We start from the raw sequence: 21,818 nt of genomic DNA, 5'->3' as shown, positions 1-21,818 counted from the left end.
GACAAACGGCCACTACAGATACATAGATTAGGCTATAGATACATATCTAAATACATAGATTATAGATACATATTATATATACATATCTAAATACATAGATAGATTGTAGATACATATATCTAATTACATAGATTAGATAGATTAGAGATACATATCTAGATAGATTTGGATAGATAGATAAAATGGAGGCTCCCCAGAAGAGATGCCGTACATCTGTGGTGTGAGAGCATTTCCATTTAGAAACCCCAAATAAAGTGAGATGTGTGTATTGTGATCGGCAGCTCGCCTACTACATCAATAGGCCTACATCATCCAGTAGAAACACAGGACAGTTTATGGGAACTTTTTGATACTCGTATCCATCAAACCCAGATGATACACAATGCTACAGCTGATGCCACAGTGGAAGTGAAAAAAATACATCAACGATGCGTATTTGCCCAGAACTCATGATCCACTAACATACTGGAAAGAGAGAGCAGTAATCTTTCCTCATTTGTATGTATTAGCTAAAAGATATCTTTGCATGCCAGCAACAAGTGTCCCTTGTGAGAGGATTTTTTCAAAGGCTGGAGAAATTATCTGTAAAAAAAGAAGTAGGCTAAGTCCTTCCACAGCAGAGAAATTAATATTTTTGAATAAAAATATGTAAAAAAGTGAGACATTGTGGCTTGATTTATTTTATTAATATTCATTTTGCAGGACCAAAATAACATTATGCACAGTGAGGAGCCTATAGGTTGCAAGATTCACATATTAGAAAAGTACAATAATAAAAAAAAAACATTTTTTAATGGCTCGTCGAGGTTTTTTCAGATCAACACCTGCAAGTGACCACTAGGAGTCACAGTGGAGACGGGTGTTGGATTGATTCGAAGTCTCGAAACAATATGGACCATTTGGTTCAACTGTTTCATTGCTTCACGAAGCCTCGATCTGCCCATCACTAGTCCAAGCCTGAACACTTTCACTAGGACGTCATCTGTCCAGTTGACCTGGTTTGAAATCTCCAGGAAATCTTGCACGTACACTTCAATCTGACGGCCATCCTGGAAACAGGTCAGTAAAAGATCGGTTTGAGTTAGATGGGTGCGTGAAATGCCCATATTTAGTTTTAAGGTCAGTTATTCTGTAATGCTTGGTTCCCAAAGGACGATGAAGACAACGAAGATACCAATAATAAGAGGATTTATTCCGAGCACGACTACTACCCAACATACGAAATAGTGTGTATTAAACACAAACAATAACCGACCATGAACACTGACAGAGAGGAACTTAAATACACAGATGAATTAGGGAAGACCATATGACAACAGCTGAACACGGTGAGTGCTGACAATGATGATCGCTGGCAGGTGCGGGTAATGGTGGAGTGAGTACAGGTGTGAGTCGGAGAGGATGATGGGACATGTAGTACAGACGGTGACTAATAGATGACAGTGACACTGAGCATGCGTACGCACAAATTTGTGTGTGAAATGTACATATGGATGATTTTAAGAACAAATCACACTTCACCACAAATTGTGTACTAAAATGTATTCTAAATTTATGAACATTTACGTCTGCAAACGCCTTATATGGAGATAGTTTGGGAGTGTTTTATGTAAATGACTAACCTTGTGCATGAGTGAGTGAATTATTATCAAGGTAATTCTTCCTGTACCACTAAAGTAATAGTTTTATTTTTTTAGCATTTATTAAATTATTTTTGTATATCTGCATTTTTTTCTAATGCAAATCTTGTACATGTATGAATGTACTGAATGTAATGGACCAGTCTCTGTTATCCCGTCTCCATCTTAATGCTGCTGGTCCTCGTGCCGGAGCTGGACTCACGTTCCACGGGGAGCTGCTATAACTTCAGACTGCCGTTATGCTTTTCACTCATAACCTAAAGATGCTGTGACTGACTCCATAATCTGGCCATAAACAAACTGTGCTCTGCGGACATATCTGTTCAAACATCTGTGTGTGTGGCTTGATCTGTCGGAGGATAAACAGCTTCTGCTGGATGTTTGTCGTCTCTGTGTGTGTCAGCAGTTTGTGGCTGAAGCGTTTCTTCATTTTCTCTCCTGCTAATAAGAAGCTCACAATCTTCCACACAAAACATCTTTACACTGAAATAAAGTGAATCCATCAACAGACAAATAAGATTCACGGGTCAGAGGTCAAATATGATTGACAGCTCACAGCACTAAATAACACACCAGTAGATACAGATATCTAATCCAATATTTCACTCTTCTGCTGTTAGTTTTCATTCAGGGCCAGAATTCATTTGAAAATGTAAGATCAGCAAAAGCTTGTTGATGTTTGTGATGTTAAAGGAGACGGATGTGTGAGCGGAAACTAACTGATGTTGGGGGAGGATTCACACACAACCAGATAAATATCTCAGTTCAGTCTTCCAGATCAATCTGAGTGTTTCAGACATTAAGAGTTACTATCGTGGGCTTTTCAGTGAACCGATGAAGAAAATGTTTCTCAGATTAGTTTTGCTCTGTTTGTGTTTCTGGCGTCTGGATGGTGAGTTTTAAATGTGTTTTTCTGGTTCTAGTATCCTGTGATAAATTACTGGTTAAAATAGTCAGAAAAGATTAACATTCACTGTTATTTTCACATAGAAACAAAAATGATTTTGCTAAAAGTCGATCTTTTTAATGCAGTTATTGATTATATAAAAGAACTGATAAGAATGTAAATGTGTACCTTGAAATGCAATGTAAGTCGCTTTGGAAAAAGCGTCTGCCAAATACATAAATGTAAATGTAAATATAAAACTGTTTAACTATTTCTCATTTTCATTCATCATCTTTTGTCTTTGAACTGCTGCAGAATATTTATCATTTCACATTTACATGATTAAAATCTGATTAAAAATATTAAAATAAAGTATTTTAGTGACGCTTCATCAAACCAATATCAAGTGATATCTGTGAAAAATGTATTCTAAATATATCTGTGAAAAACTCTGTTCATCAGGTGTGTTTGGTTATTCAGTTTGGTATGATGATGATTATGAAATGGAGTCAAAGTCAGTGATGATGTCTGGTAATAATCCTTTTGGAGGTAAGGTGAAGGAGGGAGATTCAGTCACTCTAAACTCTGATCTCACTGAAATGAAGGATGATGATGTGATTCAGTGGAGGTTTGGAGATGAAAACACTTTAATAGCTGAAATCAATGTAACGGCCGACAGAATCACTGTATATGATGATGTTCTTGATGGGAGATTCAGAGACAGACTGAAGCTGGACAATCAAACTGGATCTCTGACCATCACACACACCACAACTGAACATGATGGAGATTATAGACTACTGATCAACCGTGAGATCAAGAGATTCAATCTCTATGTCAGGAGTGAGTAAACCTTTTGAGTGATACTGTCCCACACAGGCCCGCCGACAGGGGGGGACAAACGAGTCTGTTGTCCCGGGCCCAGGGTAGGGGGGTGTTGGGGGGGGGGGAGAGAGATTTTGAGAGAGATTTTATTTTCTCAGAAATAATTTTAAAAATGTCAAATTTATATATTGTTTATGTTCTATGAAAACTTTTTCTCTCGAATATTCTTTTTTCTCTCATGAAATGCTTTTTTTGCTATCAGTGTGATAACTTTTTCTCTCAAACTTTGTTTTCTCTCTCAGATCATTTATTTTCTTACATTTAAAAAAGACACACTTCTAGCTCCATATTAAATGGCCTATTGGTTTCACCTGTTTTTAATGACAAAATTAAATTAAACTTATTTTTTTCTTTTCATTGTTTTACAATATTGTTTATTTCAGTCACTCTAAACTCTGATCTTAGTAATAGTAGTTTATAGTAATCATCAGGGGCCGTATGTATAAAGCCACTCAGAGTAACATTTTAGTCTCAAGTCTGTCAAAATTCTAAGAATTACATAATTTTACTCTTATTCCTAAACTTAAGAATAAGTGTGATTCATAAAAGTTCCTAATTGCTAAGACTTGGTCTCAGCTCCTAAATTATTTAAGAGAGCTGGAGAGGTCTCCTAACCTAGTAAGGAGTAACAAGATGGCAGCAGAGAGGTTAGGCCATGCACTTTTCAACGAAAATATGATGTATTGTAGTTAAATGAGTTGATCAAACAATAATAAAAAAAAAAGTTTAATCATCAAGGTATTCTTTTTGTAACTTACCTTTAAAAAGTTTCATAGCAATGAAATTAAAGTAATAATTATATTTTTGGCGACTGGAGAAATGCAGCAGTGCACCTGTGATGATATATTTATTTTAATGGCTGGTGAGCCAAAGACAATTTTCCACCGCGGTGGACAATAAAGATATTACAATTAAAAAGCTCACAGGAGAAAAAAAAATCATATATTGTCTGCAACAAAATCATTTATTAATATTTGATTTTCCTCTCTTGTTTTTTCACCTGTTCATAATTTATTTGTATGACAGCTTGGCTAAAAATTATGTCAATTTGGAATGTTTCATTATGTTATCACAAATAAACAATTGACTCCAGGCACAACTACACAATACGCTTACAAAATATTGAACACATTTTTAATACTATTTGAATAAAGGGTGAATCTGACAATTTTCCTTCAATACTAAGTTGTGATAATTTTGCACAATGCAAAGCCATTTAAAAAAAATACATTTAAATATTAAAGTTTCAGTGTCTTAATTAAATTATTTTATTATAATTACATTAAATAATTGGTGTCATGCTGCTGTGACCTCACCCTTGCAGGCTCACTATTGGCTGATTCAGAGGTTGAGGGCGGCCATTTTGGGTTAACATCATTGTAGTTCTTAGTTTGCAGCACTTAAGTCCCACTTCAGTCAGCACTTAAGAATCAGTCTTATACTTTACTGAAAGTTGCTTTTAGCTGCTTTATAAAAGTCTCCTACTCTTAGAAAAGTCCTACTCTTTACTAAGTATTTTTTTACACTTAAGCCAAAGCTTAAGACTATTCTTAAGATCATTTCTTAGAAGTTTTATACATACGGGCCCAGGATTTTAAATGTATGCGATGTTTGATAGAGAGCAACGCAGTGTTGACAGAACCGGCTAATATGATGTCACTTCCTGGTTCTAGTAAGAGCTCGAGCTGCTGGAGTTTGCTTGGTAACGCTTTAGATTACAGCGCGCAAATACTGCGAATTTAAAACAAATTAACAGTGTAACTTTCGGTAATTATAGTGTACCTACAACATGTAACGTTTAAGGAATAAAGGAGTAATAACCAGAAGAATTAACAAATTATTTGTACTGTATTTTAGAACTAAGGGTTTCTTATTCTACTATTATGATACAACAATCTTACATTTGGGAAAAATTTAGCGAGAACATTCATTGATTAAGATAATATAAATATGAAGCTCAGATAATCAACAGCTTTAGTTCCCTTTCGTTGTCACTCCGAGTTCCGTCGGATGACAACGAATGGGGTTTCACTTAGAAAGCCTATCCACTTCGAGTACTACAAAACGAGCCAATGGCAAAGAAATGCCATGGGTCTGCGGCATTTGCATAGCGTAACTCCGCCTCACCTTTTGGGTATTTAAGGAGAACGCTGGCAGCAATTCAACATGTTTTCGCTTCGGAGCCAAGTTGATCCTTCGTTCCACAAGCCATTCCTGTACTGTCAGTTCTGTAAGACGAGCGAGATTTTCTGGTGTTGGTGTGACGGCGATCTCCCGGCGAGCGCGCACTTCCTGCTTATCTGTCTGTGATTCGACAGCGAGTGTGTTTCTCCCCGGGCGCTTCAACACAGTCAGAGTTTCTTTCCTCTCACAAAAGAGCTTGCACGCGGCACGTCTTTTTAAAGATGCATCGCCCGTGCACTTCTGGTTGCGGTAGACTCGTTGCCGACTCTGATGGGCATGAGCGTTTCATAGTGTGTTTGGGCATTGATCACGCTAGAGCAGCGCTCGTGGATGACTCATGTTCTCTCTGTGGGAACATGACCATCGCAACATTACGATCGAGACTCGGTGATCTCGCAAGAGTGAGAGCCCCCTCATCCATCCCCCGTTCTACTGACTCTAAAAATCTGAGGGTGACGGTTTGGAACAAAGCGCCGGCTATCCGTCCGTGCCCAGCCGCACCCTCTTCAGTGTTGCAACCCGTGAGTGTTCAGGGGATTCCCGCGGGACCATCTTAGGATGCACCGCGGGTTTCCTTCGGAACTCCAGAGGAGGACGCGATGTCTATTGCAGCATCACAAGGTGGGTCTGAATCTTCTGGAAGTGAAGACTCAGCACAGCTGCCACCTTCCAGTGTGCATACGGTTGTGCCTGAGTCGGATCCGGAGATGACGGCCATGCTTGCCCGAGTGGACCCCTCCACCCTGTCCCGAGCGCTCGCGGTTGGATGATTGGTACTTGGGTAACGCCGCGGACCCCCGTCCGCGTCAAACCCCAATACCTTTCTTCCCGAACGTGCATGATGAGATCTCGAAGTCCTGGAAGACCCCCAGCTCTTCCCATGACCGCTCGCTGATTTCATCCGCCTTTCCTCCCCTCGATGAGGCGGCTGCCCGTGGGTACACTGGGTTCCCCCCGGTTGAACGCTCTGTTGCGATGCAACTGTGTCCTCAGAGCGCTTCTTCTCGTGGTGAGCCTAAGCACCCATCCAAAGCCTGTAGGTACTCGTCTACGCTAGTGGCGAAGTCTTACAGAGCGGCGGGACAGGCAGCCACCTCTCTGCATGCCATGGCCATTCTGCAGGTCTACCAGGCCCAGATGCTCAGGGACATGCACGAGGGCAGGACAGACCCAGGGCTCTTCAATGAGCTGCGCACCGCCACCGACCTTGCTCTCCGAGCGACGAAGGTGACCGCACGCTCCCTGGGTTTGGTGATGTCCACAGCCGTGGTCCAGGAGAGACACCTCTGGCTGAACCTTGCTGATATGCGGGATGCCGAGCGGTCCCGGCTGCTCGACACCCCCATATCACAAGACGGCCTCTTCGACGGGGCAGTCGAGGATTTTGCCCAACAGTTCTCGACTGCTCAGAAACAGACTGAGGCTATTAAGCATATTCTGCCCCGACGGCCCGCTGCTGCCTCCACCCAGCCGACCGGGCAGAATACTCAGTCTGTTCGCGGCAGAGGGCGCCCTCCTACGGCTCCCGCCCCTCCCGCCCGGCCCAAGCAGCAGCCTCCACCCGGGCCCGGTCGCGGAGAAAGCCGTAAGAAGGCGCCCCAGCCCTCTCCTGCCCCGCCCCCCGCTAAACGCCGGGCCAAGCGGCGCTCCTGAGACGGGCTGCTTAGGGATGATGATCACTTCTCAGGAGTAGGGAACGACCACTCCTTCCCCCGGTGGAGGGCCGGGGGAGAATCTTTTGTTCACCACTCCCCGCTGCTCACCCTCGGCTGGGCAGCACCCTTATGTGGTTAAAGAAAGAAGTGATACATTCATCCCTGAGCACACAGAGTTCTCGGACGACACGGTGCGCCGCCCCCGGGCCGTGCACCCCTCGTCCTCCTCTGTCCCAGAGCCGGATGACAGTGCGCGCCGTCCCCGGACCGTGCCGCTCTCATCCTCCTCTGTCGCCAGACCCCTGGCAGAGCAGACCCCCGTGGAACGTTCAGGACGCGGTCTATGACTGTACCCCCACACCGGGCCACTACGCCGTCCACGTCTGGGTTAGCCATACCGCCTCGCTGCTCCACCGACGGGAAGTCTGTAGTTCGCATGACCCCGCTGGTACAGTCCTTGGGAGCCTGGCTAGAGCTTCCCAACCTGTCCCGCTGGGTCGCACGAACGATCAGGCTCGGCTACGCGATTCAGTTCACACGGTCTCCTCCCCGCTTCAGGGGAGTCCACTCCAATATGGTCGGTGGCAATGCCCCTATCAGGAGAGCGGAGGTTGCTACCCTGCTGGCGAAGGGTGCGATCGAGACTGTCCCTCCAGCCGAAATGATGTCCGGGTTCTACAGCCCGTACTTCATTGTCCCGAAGAAAACCGGTGGGTTACGGCCAATCCTGGATCTGCGCGTTCTGAACCGCTCCCTTCACAGGCTGCCGTTCAAGATGCTCACCGCCAAACGCGTTTTCGAATGTGTGCGGCACCAGGATTGGTTTGCAGCGATCGACCTGAAGGCGCCCACTTTCATGTCTCCATCCTCCCTCGACACAGACCGTTCCTGCGGTTTGCTTTCGAAGGGCAGGCATATCAGTACGCAGTTCTCCCATTCGGGCTAGCCCTGTCTCCTCGCGTCTTCACGCAGGTCGTCGAGGCAGCCCTTGTTCCTCTTCGGGAACACGGGGTTCGCATTCTGAACTATCTCGACAACTGGCTGATCCTAGCTCACTCTCGAGATCAGCTTTGCGAACACAGGCACTTGTTGCTCCGCCATGTAGCCCGTCTGGGCCTTCGGGTAAACTGCCGTCAGACCTTCACCCCGTGGTCGAACCTCAGTTTTCTACAGGCCGGTGTGCCCCTGGAACGAGCTTTCCAGGCATGTTGTGGTAACAACAGATGCCTCTGCCACGGGCTGGGGCGCCATTTGCAATGGACGTGCTGCCGCGGGCTCCTGGACAGGACCCCACCGCTTATGGCACGTCAATTGCCTCGAGTTGCTGGCTGTACGTCTTGCTCTGCGCCGCTTCCGGGCCGTGCTCAAGAATCAACACGTACTAGTCCGATCAGACAATACTGCCACTGTAGCGTACATCAACCGTCAAGGTGGTCTACGCTCCCGCCGTATGTCGCAACTCGCCCGCCACCTCCTCTTATGGAGTCAGAAGCATCTGAGGTCGCTTCGTGCCATCTATATCCCCGGAGCCCTGAACTGTGCAGCCGACGAGCTCTCACGGCTTCAGCCCCTCCCGGGAGATTGGCGACTCCATCCCCAGTCGGTTCAGCTGATTTAGGACCAGTTCGGGGACGCACAAATAGATCTGTTTGCCTCTCACGACTCGACCCATTGCGCCCTGTTTTATTCCCTGACCGAGGGCACGTTTGGCACGGATGTACTGGCGCACAGCTGGCCGCGGGGCCGCAAATATGCGTTTCCCCCTGTGAGCCTTCTTGCGCAACTACTGCGCAATGTCAGGGAGGATGAGGAGCAGGTCACTCTGGTCGCGCCATACTGGCCCACCCTGACCTGGTTCTCCGAACTTGTACTCCTCGCGACAGCACCTCCTTGGCGGATTCCTCTGAGGAAGGACCTCCTTTCTCAGGGACGGGGCACCCTATGGCACCCTCGTCCCGATCTTTGGAACCTCCACGTGTGGCTTCTGGACGGGACGGGGCAGGTTTGAGTACCTTACCACCAGCGGTGGTGGCTACCATCACTTCCGCTAGAGCGTCGTCCACGAGACACGTCTACGCGTTGAATTGGAACCTCTTTGTCAGCTGGTGCTCTTCTCACCGAGAAGACCCCCGGAGATGTTCGATCATCGTCGTGCTTTCCTTCCTTCAAGAGGGGTTGGAGCGAAGGCTGTCTCCCTCCACCCTCAAGGTCTATGTCGCCGCTATTGCTGCACAGCATGATCTTATAGAAGGTAAGGCGGTGGGGAAGCACGACCTGATCGTCAGGTTCCTGAGAGGAGCGAGGAGACCGAATCCTCCTCGCCCTCCTCTCGTACCCTCTTGGGACCTCGCAGTGGTTCTAACTGCCCTGCGGAGTGCTCCCTTTGAGCCTTTGCAGTCGGTCGAGCTTAACTTCCTGTCAATGAAGACAGCGCTTCTGACTGCATTGGCCTCCATTAAGAGGGTGGGGGACCTGCACGCATTCTCCGTTGACTAAGCGTGTCTGGAATTCGGGCCGGCCTACTCTCACGTGATCCTGAGACCCCGGCCTGGATATGTGCCCAAGGTTCCTACCACTCCCTTCCGGGACCAGGTGGTGAACCTGCAAGCGCTGCCCCCGGAGGAGGCAGACCCAGCCTTGGCACTGCTCTGTCCAGTACGTGCTCTACGCATCTATGTAGACAGAACGCAGTGTTTCAGGACCTCAGACCAGCTCTTTGTCTGTTATGGTGGGAAGCTGAAGGGAAAGGCTCTCTCCAAGCAAATCTTGTCTCACTGGATAGTGGACGCCATTGCTTTGGCATACCAGCAGCAAGGTCGACCGTGCCCCCTTGGTGTGACCGCCCACTCCACCTGGGGTGTGGCGTCCTCTTGGGCTTTAGCGCATGGCACCTCGCTAACAGACATCTGCAGAGCTGCAGGCTGGGCGACACCTAACACATTGGACAGATTCTACAGTCTCCGAGTGTATGAAGGTATTTTTGGTGCAAAACAACTGAACGCCTGTGACAGTGGAATTTGTAGTTGTAGAGAATAGCCACACATGTGTATCAGTAAATGTGAAGTCACAGAGATAAAATTTTCAAGTTGCACACTTGTAGACTTTTTTTATCTTACACAAACACAACACAACAGTTACACCTTCTCAAATTCTTCATTGCAGGTGCACAAATCCTATTCTACAAATCACAAATTAAGAAACTCGTACGCTCACATTTTTGCTACAGTTGCTGCAGTGAATATGGTGCAAAACGCATTTACACACCCGCATCAAAAAATGTGAAGTCACAGAGAACTTTTGCTCATCTGCAAATCAGTATGTGAATTCATCCAATGAGAGTTGCACACTTGTAGAATCTTTTCTCACAAAGGTCTTGTATATTTTTCTAGCACAAACACAAGTACACAACTACAGCTGCTTGAATTTGCTGCGACGAATAACAAGCTCTGTTTTTCACTTTCAAGTGACAAGTTTCGTACGCTCCGCCTTTTGCACCAAGTGCACCGTGAAATGTGGTGCAAAAGTAAGTTGTGCATCTGTAGAGGCAGGTGGGCGGAGCCTACATTAATATTCATGAGTTTCCCGGGCATGCCCGTGCAACTGCTCATTCTAGTTCACTCATTCTGTTTTTCCCCCTCATTTACAGTAACCTAATTGTATCAAATGTAATTTATCCACTTTTGTCCATACCATTTTGTTTAATCCAAATTGTACATATGTATTAAAGCAAAACATTTATGCTTGTGTTTGGTCTTAATGATTTGGCTTATTTAAATGAACAAGATTTTAAGAACAATCACACCAGGATATATTATAGCTATATATATATTTTAAAGTGTTAGCCAACGGAACGGATACATTTATGAGGGTTTATTTAATTTATTGCAATCAACAAATGATAACAATTAGTAAAAGCCACATTTTAAAAGCTTCGCAAGGTGCAATTTATACGACAAGTTGAAGTTTGCTGTACTTTATGCCTACACGAAGTGAATGCCAGCAATCATTCAGTCAGTGACGAAAAAATAAAAACATGAACTTAACGAAACGATACACAATTGCAGTTTAAGTTCGCGCTGAAACTATATTTACCTTTTTTGAAATAATCCATTAAAGCTGCTGAGAAACGAGGAGCGTGAACTAGAATGAGCAGTTGCACGCGCATGCCCGGGAAACTCATGAATATTAATGTAGGCTCCGCCCACTGCCTCTACAGATGCACAACTCACTTTTGCACCACATTTCACGGTGCACTTGGTGCAAAAGGCGGAGCGTACGAAACTTGTCACTTGAAAGTGAAAAACAGAGCTTGTGATTCGTCGCAACAGATTCAAGCAGCTGTAGTTATGTACTTGTGTTTGTGCTAGAAAAATATACAAGACCTTTGTGAGAAAAGATTCTACAAGTGTGCAACTCTCATTGGATGAATTCACATACTGATTTGCAGATGAGCAAAAGTTCTCTGTGACTTCACATTTTTTGATGCGGGTGTGTAAATGCGTTTTGCACCATATTCACTGCAGCAACTGTAGCAAAAATTTGAGCGTACGAGTTTCTTAATTTGTGATTTGTAGAATAGGATTTGTGCACCTGCAATGAAGAATTTGAGAAGGTGTAACTGTTGTGTTGTGTTTGTGGAAGATAAAAAAAAGTCTACAAGTGTGCAACTCTTAAAAATTGTATCTCTGTGACTTCACATTTACTGAAACACATGTGTGGCTATTCTCTACAACTACAAATTCCACTGTCACAGGCGTTCAGTTGTTTTGCACCAAAAATACCTTCATACGAGTGGAGCCACATGGGAGGACCATGTACTGTCTTTTTCAAGCTAACATGGGAGCCGTTCAGGTGTCTTCGCTTGCTCGCCATTCCACTCCACGGACTGGTTACGTGCGATATTCTCCTCAGGTGAGCTTCCCCGAAAGCCCTGAGTTCCTCCAGCACTCCTGACGTCGGCGCCAGTGTCTATTGCCTCCCCGTGTGCATGGTCCCTCCCCTGAGCGACCCCCACATGTCTATTTCCACTGTAAGCCTCTCTGAGCATGTGTCTTTCCCTTGGCAAGCCATCTTGCCACCCCTGGGGTTGAAATATTCCACCCTCAGCTGGACACCCCAGTGTTCTCCATATGCATCCTTTGGGTCAAATGTGTATTTTCTAAGCCCCCCCCTCTGGGTTGGCAGTAATTGCATATTCCCCTCAAAACCTGGGATATGCTCCCCAGTGTACCTTGGTATTCCTGTGCTAATAGGAGTCCTTCGTCCGTGCTAGTCACGACAGGGATCTCAGATTACGCAGGGGACTGGAAGACAGCTGAGAAGGTGGCGTGATTAGACTGGTATCCCCATTCGTCGTCATCCGACGGAACTCAGAGTGACAACGAAAGGGAACGTCTCGGTTACGGATGTAACCCTCGTTCCCTGAGTAGGGAACGGAGACGTTCCGTCTTCCTGCCACTTCCGCTGTACCGCGGGGATCGCCTGAGCTCAGTCTTGGCTCCTCAGCGAAGAAACATGTTGAATTGCTGCCAGCGTTCTCCTTAAATACCCACGAGGTGAGGCGGAGTTACGCTATGCAAATTCCGCAGACCCATGGCATTTCTTTGCCATTGGCTCGTTTTGTAGTACTCGAAGTGGATAGGCTTTCTAAGCGAAACCCCATTCGTCGTCATCCGACGGAACGTCTTCGTTCCCTACTCAGGGAACGAGGGTTAAATCCGTAACCAAGACGTTTTAGTGTGACATTAAACATCAAAGTAATTTTGTTTTGTTTTGTTATTGTTCCATATATAAATATATTTCTCTTTTCATTCATTCTTTTGGCTTTGTACTGCTGCAGAATATTATTAATTTCACATTTAAATGATTAAAAGTATTTTAGTGAAGCTTCATCAAACCAACATCAAGTGATTTAAAGCTTTAATCTGTGAAAAACTCTGTTCTTCAGGTGTGTTTGCTAAAGACCCTCTTAGGTCAGTGATGATGATATTAGCGACTGTGTTGGAGGGAGATTCAGTCTCTATAAACTCTGATCTCACTGAAATAAAGGATGATGATGTGATTCAGTGGTGGTTTGGAGATGACACATTAATAGCAGAAATCAATAAACGGGCCGACAGAATCACTGTATATGATGATGTTCTTGATGGGAGATTCAGAGACAGACTGAAGCTGGACAATCAAACTGGATCTCTGACCATCACACACACCACAACTGAACATGCTGCCGGAGATTATAAACTACAGATCAACAGTGAGATCAAGCCTTTTGAGTTCATGCTCAATGTCATTGGTGAGTTACTGGTGAGAACTATTCAATTTAGTAAACCATTAGTGATTTAACAGTATTAATCTCTGACAAACCCTGTTTCTGGGCTTCGGCTGCTGTTGTTGTTCTGGTTTATGCCATCAGATTCAGAAGAGCTGGACAGGATTTTTGATTATTTATTTTTTAATGTCTTTCTATATTCCTCTTCCTCAAAGAGGGAAATCTGAAGCTCCATCAGTTTGAACCGAGAACAAGAGAATGAAGATCGAAATGGAAATTAAAACCTTAAAAAACATTTAGTTTCATGAAATAGTATAAATGTTATAAATGTTAACTGAAATAAGAAATATAAAAAACTTTTTATTTCAGCTAGTTGACAAGGATACATTTCTCAATTTAATTGTTTATCTTGATGTTCTTAAATAACTAAAAATGTAAATTAAAATGAATAAAATTACAAAAACGAATTACAATCACAAAAAGACAACACTTACAAAACTTACAAAAACTTCAACTAAATTGAAAATGGAAAATATAAAAATAAAACTGGTTCAAAATATTAATATCTATTTATTAAAAAAAATCAAAAACATGTACTGCGTTAGATTAAACTGGGAAGGGTCATAGCACTTGCATATTGTTGTCCTACTGCTTCTATTGCTCTCATTTGTAAGTCGCTTTGGATAAAAGTGTCTGCTAAATGAATAAATGTAAATGTAAAATTAATAAAATTTTAGATCCTGACATAACACTGGTTTGATTCTCATAGAATAAATGTTAATACAAAATGTTAGTTTAAGAGTATAAATAGCGCTTTAGACAATACAGATTGTTTCCAAGAAAAGTGTCAGCTAAAGTTCAGCTGAAGTCAGTTCAGTGTTGATTCAGTTGTGTTGTAAAGATCATCAATTATTAAACTAGTTCATTTCATCTATAAAGCAGTTCTACAGAAAATAGTGATGTCATCATCATCCAGCTCAGTTAATTTTATCCGTCAGATCAATAATATTGTTGAATTTGAACTGTTGATGTGTGTGACCATCGCCGTTTTGTTTGACATTTTCTACTTCTGAACTTCACGGGACACTTTTGAAATTAGAACCATTAAACAGGATCTACAAAAAGTTTCAGCTTATAGTGACACTCAGAGTGTCGAATAATCAGCAAACAAACAAACAAACGACGATGGTCACACACATCAACACTGTCACAGATGTGCAGTTATTTTAGCTGGCAGTAGTTTCAGATCATTTTACTAAAAACCAGCTCTAACATCAGAAGATCTGTCATTTTATCACTGAAGCAGTTTTGAAGAGTTTGTCTTTTCGTACTAAAACTGATGAAGAGAATGTTTCTCAAATTAGTTTTGCTCTGTTTGTGTTTGTGGCGTTTGGTTAGTTTTAAATGTGTTTTTATGACTTTTTATGACAGTTGTTTCAGTTCCCTTTCGTAGTCACTACGAATTACGTCGTGATGACGAATGGGGTTTCGCTTAGAAAGCCTATCAACTTCGAGATGCAAAGAGCATCTCTTCACTCCACAAGCCAACTCTGAGTTTTCAACTTCAACTGCTGATCGGTACAGTGATCTGCCAGTGAGTGTGTTTCTCCCTGGTCGCTTCTACATCTGCGGGGTTTTCCTCTCACAAAAGAGCTTTGCACGCGGCACGTCTTTTTAAAGATGCCTTGCTCGTGCACTTCTGGTTGCGGTTGACTCATTTCCGACTCTGATGGGCACAATTGCTGATCACGCTAGAGCAGCGCTTGTGGATGACTCATGTTCTCTCTGTGGGAACATGACCATTGCGTAATTACGGTCGACACTCAATGATCTTGCAAGAGAGAGAGTCCCCTTATCCACACCCCGATCTACACCCTCCACTTCGGCTGATGGCCAGGGTGACCTGAGGGTGACGGTGTGGAACAAAGGGATGATTGGTTTTTGGGTGCGGCCGCTGACCCCCGTCAGCATCCAACCCCAATACCTTTCTTCCCAGATCTGCATGAGGAGGTCTTGAAGTCCTGGAAGACACCCATGTCCCAGATGCTCAAGGACATGCATGAGGGTAGGACTGACCCAGGGCTCTTTGATGAGCTGCATGCCACCACTGACCTTGCTCTCCGAGCAACGAAAGTGACCGCACGCTCCCTGGGTCAGGTGATGTCCACTAATGTGGTCCAGGAGCGACACCTGCGGCTGAACCTGGCCGATATGCGGGATGCTGAGCGGTCTCGGCTGCTCGACACCCTTATATCCTAGGACGACCTCTTCGGCTGTGTGGTTGAGGACTTTGCCCAACAGTTCTCAACCACGCAGAAGCAGACTGAGGCGATTAAGCATATTCTGCCCCGACGGCCTGCTGCTGCCTCCACCCAGCCGTCGGCTCAGAATCCTCAGTCTGCTCGCCTCCGAGGGCGCCCTCCCGCGGCTCCCGCCCCTCCCGGACGGCCCCAGCAGCAGCCTTCACCCGGGCCACGTCGTGAAGGAAGCTGCAGGAAGGCGCCACAGCCCTCTCCAGCTCCGTGCCCCGCTAAACACCAGGCTAAGTGGCGCTCCTGAGATGGGCTGCTCAGAGATGGCACTCAGTTCTTTCCAGGAGGACCACTCCTTCCCCTGGTGGAGGGCCGGGGGAGAATTGTTTTTCTCCACTCCCCGCTGCTCACCCCTGGGTGAGCAGCACCCTAATGTGGTTAAAGAAAGAACTGACACTCCTGTCTCTGAGCACACAGAGTTCTCGGATGACAGTGCACGCCGCCCGCGGGCCTCGCCACTCTCGTCCCTGTCTGTCACAGAGTTCTTGGATGACAGTGTGTGCCGCCCATGGGCTGCACCACTCTCGTCCCCCTCTGTCGCCAGACCCCTGGCAGAGCAGACCCCCGTGGAATGCTGGTCCTTCCCTGGCCTCTTCGTTCAGGATGCGGCTAATGACTGTGCCCCCACACCGGGCCGCTATCCCACCCACGTTCGGGCCGGTCATTCCGCTTCGCTGCACCACCGAGGGGACGTCTGTGGTTCGCATGACCCTGCTGGCACAAGAGTGTGGTTCCACTGAAATTATTTCCGAGGCTCCTGGGGCATATGGCATCCGCAGCCGCAGCAACGGCGCTCGGATTGCTTCATATGAGACCGCTTCAGCTCTGGCTTCACGACCGAGTCCCGTGGTGGGCATGGTAACACGACACGCTCCGAGTACCAGTTACTCCGACCTGCCATCAGACCTTCACCCCGTGGTCGAACCTCAGCTTTCTACGGGCTGGAGTGCCCTTGGAACAAGTTTCCAGGCATGTTGTTGACCCTGTGCAAGATCAGGGAGGACGAGGAGTAGGTCATTTTGGTTGCGCCTCACTGGCCCACCCGGACCTGGTTCTCCGAACTTGTACTCCTTGCGACAGCACCTCCCTGGCCAATTCCTCTGAGGAAGGACCTTCTTTCTTAGGGACGGGGCACCCTATGGCACCATCCAGAGCCACACGTGGAGGTTCCAAAGATCGGGACGAGGCAGGTTTCAGTACCCTACCACCAGCGGTGGTGGCTACCATCACTTCCGCTAGAGCGTCGTCCACGAGACATGCCTACGTGTTGAAGTGGAACCTCTTCGTCAACTGGTGCTCTTCTCACCGAGAAGACCCCAAGAAATGGAAATGTGCCCAAGGTTCCCATCACTCCCTTTCGAGATCAGGTGGTGAACCTGCAAGTGCAGAGGAGGCAGACCCAGCCTTGGCACTGGTCTGTCCAGTACGCGCTCTCCGTGCCTATGTAGACAGAACGCAGCGTTTCAGAACCTCAGGCCAGCTCTTTGTCTGTTATGGTGTGAAGCTGAAGGGAAAGGCTCTCTCCAAGCAAATCTTGTCTCACTGGATAGTGGACGCCATTGCTTTGCCATACCAGCAGCAAGGTCGACCGTGCCCCCTTGGTGTGACTGCCCACTCCACCCGGAATGTGGCTTTCTCTTGGGCTGTAGCGCATGGCGCCTCACTAACAGACATCTGCAGAGCTGCAGGCTGGGCGACACCCAACACATTCGCCAGATTCTACAATCTCTGAGTGGAGCCTGTGTCCTCTCATTTACTCGCTTCAACAAGCCGGTACTAGGATCTGCTCAGGTGTCTTTGTTTGCTTGCCATTCCACTCCACGGACTGGATACGTGCGATATTTTCCTCAGGTGAGCTTCCCCGACAGGCCCTGAGTTCCTCCAGCACTGCTGACGTCGACGCCAGTGTCTCTGCCTGTGCGTTGGCTAGGTGCCTCCATGTGCATGGTTCCCTCTCTGGGCGACCCCCACATGTATATTTCCACTGTAAGCCTCTCTGAGCATGTGTCTGAAACATTCCCCCCTGCGGGATGGATACCCCAGTGTTCTCCCATATGCAGCCCCCTCCCGGGTCACATGTGTATTCTATAAATCCGAAACATATCTGCATGTTGCCCGCGTCCTCCTTTGATACCCACGAGGCGAGGTGGAGATACGCTATGCAAATTCCGCAGACCCATGGCATTCTTTTGCCATTGGCTCGTTTTGTAATACTCGAAGTTGATATGCTTTCTAAGCGAAACCCCATTTGTCATCACAACGTAACGTCTCCGTTCCCTACTCAGGGAATGAGGGTTACATACGTAACCAAGACGTTCTGATACCATGTGATAAATTACTGGTTAAATTAGTTAAAGAGGATCAACATTCACTGGTATTCTCATATAGAAATAATTGAACTGTGATTTTAATGTTAGATCAAGTTTGAATTCAGCTCTAAACTCAGTTATTATGGATTGATTAAAATAATATATGAAGCTCAGATAATCAACAGCATTAGTTTTATTGTGACATTAAACATTAAAGTAAAAGTGTCTTTTTTCCATATATAAATATATTTCTCTTTTCATTCATCATCTTTTGCCTTTGTACTGCTGCAGAATATTAATAATTTCACATTTAAATGATTAAAAGTATTTTAGTGAATCCTCATCAAACCAACATCAAGTGATTTAAAGCTTTAATCTGTAAAAAACTCTGTTCTTCAGGAGCGTTTGCTGATGTTTGGAGTTTAATGATGATATTCATTTCAAATTTAAATTTCAAATTATTTACTTTTATAAACCACTTAGTGATCGTCTTAATCTGAAACGAACCCTGTTTCTGTTTGTTCTGTGTGTGTGTTTGGTGATTCAGGACTGAAGTCAGTGATGGAGGGAGATTCAGTCTCTCTAAACTCTGATCTTACTGAAATTAAAGATGATGATGTGATTCAGTGGAGGTTTGGAGATGAAAACACTGTAATAGCTGAAATCAATAAACGGGCAGTATATAATGATGTTCTTGATAGGAGATTCAAAGACAGACTGAAGCTGGACAATCAAACTGGATCTCTTACCATAACATACACCAGAACTGAACATGCTGGACTTTATGAACTACAGATCAACAGTGTTCAGATCAAGTTTTTCATTCTCTCTGTCATTGGTGAGTTCAAAAACGTTTACACCTTTTTTTTAATGACACAATTCAAATGAATTAATACACAATTTTTTTTTTGTTATTTTATATTGTTTATTTTTAATGTAAATTTTAAACCATTCAATTTAATATACCATTATAACGTTATTTAACATTATTAATCTGTGACAAACCCTGTTTCTGTTTGTTCTCTGTGTGTTTGACAGATGAAGTGAAGTCAGTGTCAGTGATGGAGGGAGATTCAGTCTCTCTAAACTCTGACACTGAAATGAAGGATGATGATGTGATTCAGTGGAGGTTTGGAGATGAAAACACATTAATAGCTAAAATCAATAAACAGGGCGACAGAATCACTGTATATGATGATGTTCTTGATGGGAGATTCAGAGACAGACTGAAGCTGGACAATCAAACTGGATCTCTGACCATCACAAACACCACAACTGAACATGAAGGAGATTTTCTACTACTGAAGTTTTCACAACGAGGGAGCATTTCATACCGTTTCTCAAAAGCATTCAGAGTTTCTGTCTATGGTGAGTAAAGATCCTTTGTCTTCTCCTTCATATATTCTTATTTACTATTTACATATTGAATTGTTAAATCGTTTATAGTTTGAGATGACAGAAGAGAGAGGTTTAAGGGCGGCTCTCGTCAACTTGACAGTTTTATTACCTCCCACGCGTGCACAGCGCACACACACACACACACACACACACACACACACACACACACACACACACACACACACTTCTAACACTTTTAACACTTTTAACACTTCTGATACGATTGCGTCATCAGTGACGTCATCAGGCCTATCTTCGCAGTATGAGAGATGTCAGGTGTCTCGTGCTGTGGTAATGTAAGAGTCAGGGTGTTACTTTCCATATCACCCTGTTTTACCATACTTAAAAACCTCTGTAGAGCATTAGTGTAATGCTTTGCTTTTTTTTTTTTGAGTGTCCAAATCATGCCTCTGTAATATCTCTCTAATAGACATATCCAAGTTATCCTCCACGAACGTATGGATATTTTCACCACGAACGTATGGATATTATTAGGGACTAGATAATTTTTTTCAGTATGGTCCATTCTCTTCAGTTTTTATTTATCAGACTGGTTATGAAAGGTACTACGCTTAAAAGAGGTAGAATAAACCCACCTCTAATCATACGTCTCTTTCTGGCTATATTGATTTTTTTATTAGCTACATATTTTATTTCGGCTTTCCTTCTTTTTTAAAGAGCTATGTTGTTTCGTAGTTAGAGGAATTGAGCCGTGAAGTACACGTATGAGACACGTATGTCCTTTTGCAGTACGATAATAATCATAAAATTTTGGCCCTGAAGAACAAAACTCCACAATAATATCCCCCGGCTCTAGTTCATTTGTAAGTTGACTGAGATATGTACCCGTTTCAGGCATCCAGTCCCCATCTGTGTCTGCGTAAAGGATACGTTGACCTAACTTATCCAAAAGATTGTAGAGCTCGAGTCCAGCACATGCTGTAGTGAACGCTCCAATAAACACAATAACATCTCGTAACATCAGAGGCTTCCTGTTTAACCCCCTGGGGTCGGCTATCGCGCCGGCGCGATTGTCTCGCTTTTTTTCTTATCAGTGCAAAAGAGACTCAAAATACTCTGTTGATTTTGATCTTACATATAAGTGTTGTACATCATTAGATCCTGTTAAGTGTCTATTATTTTTCTGTATACTCACAATAAAAACAAAGTGTTGTGCTTTTTGTCAAATAAAGAAAAATAAACAAGATGCGAGTTTTGCCATCTCTCTGTCAGTGCAGTCCATTCTGAAACGCGTCCTAAAATTAACTATAACTCCGCAAATACGAGAGATTTTTCTTTATGAAGCTTGAATTCTCTTCTTTTCAATGAAGTAATTTATATAAAAAACAAATATTCTCAGTTTATGTAATCTGTATGAAAAGAGAGTGATTTCAGTATTTTTTTCCCAGCTCATAACACTTAATTACGTGTTAATGTGACACGCCCACGGAGGACGCGTGCTATTCAAACGCAAATGTCGAGGCAAGCCATGAAAACGCCCACATCAGCCGTTCCACCGCAGCGGTAAAATGTGTGGTGTATTTGCTGCCTTTTACCGCTAAGAGGCGCTACAATCATAGACTCTGAAAAGTCTTCGTTTATTCCGGTTTATTCTCTCTAATGCGTAATCTGCTGCCGCGCGCGGCTCATTCAGAGCAATTGAAAGCTGGTCGCAGATGAATTCAACAAGTGAAACGTAGTTAAAATAATTCATAATCACAATACTGAAATTAGGCTACTAACATTAAATTGAATAAATAATGAAAACATTTCAACATAAAACATTGCAATAGGCAAGGCAAGGCAAGGCAAGTTTATTTATATAGCACATTTCATACACAATGGTAATTCAAAGTGCTTTACATAGAAAATCAAAAGAGATAGGAATAATTAAAACAGTTAAGAATAAAGAGATTAAAATAATCAAAAGAAATAAGAAAAATTAAACAGTTTAGAATAAAAAATAAAATAAAATACAGTACAAACAGTCGGACACAGTGGCACAGTGCTCATTCAGTAAATGCATAGCTAAACATCATTTTTATACACAATAAAAACATTTAGGCTACATCAATGAGGCTTTGCAAGAGCATAAGACGTTAACTTTAACAGCGTACAGATGGTAGATCAGTGGTCAATGCAACCACACGAGCTTCAAGGAGCTTCAATCGACCCGAGATCGAATCTCAATGTAGCATACATGTTGTTAACCTATGTTGGCCGACAGCGTTTATATTTTACCACCTTGATGCTTAAATAGGTAACTGTTTATATCTGTTTA

The 21,818-nt window shown here is 44.2% G+C and overlaps 1 protein-coding gene across 1 annotated transcript in view; it reads left to right on the top strand.

Annotated features, from left to right (window-relative positions):
- Positions 1–3,050: 3,050 nt before the first annotated feature.
- LOC130077461 (uncharacterized) overlaps positions 3,051–21,818 on the top strand; it is a gene marked incomplete at its 3' end in the record, with an annotated part of 288,700 nt that continues 269,932 nt past the window's right edge. Inside the window, exon 1 of the mRNA XM_056242701.1 lies at positions 3,051–3,369. Coding sequence (XP_056098676.1) covers positions 3,051–3,369 — 319 coding nt within the window. The remainder of the gene's footprint in view (positions 3,370–21,818) is intronic.

Source organism: Rhinichthys klamathensis, unplaced genomic scaffold (assembly GCF_029890125.1).
Source record: "Rhinichthys klamathensis goyatoka isolate OS25496 unplaced genomic scaffold, OSU_Roscu_1.1 h1tg000744l_1, whole genome shotgun sequence".
Lineage (NCBI taxonomy): Eukaryota > Metazoa > Chordata > Actinopteri > Cypriniformes > Leuciscidae > Rhinichthys > Rhinichthys klamathensis.
The sequence above is the reverse complement of the archived record's forward strand: the minus strand, read 5'-3'. Positions and strand labels throughout refer to the sequence as shown.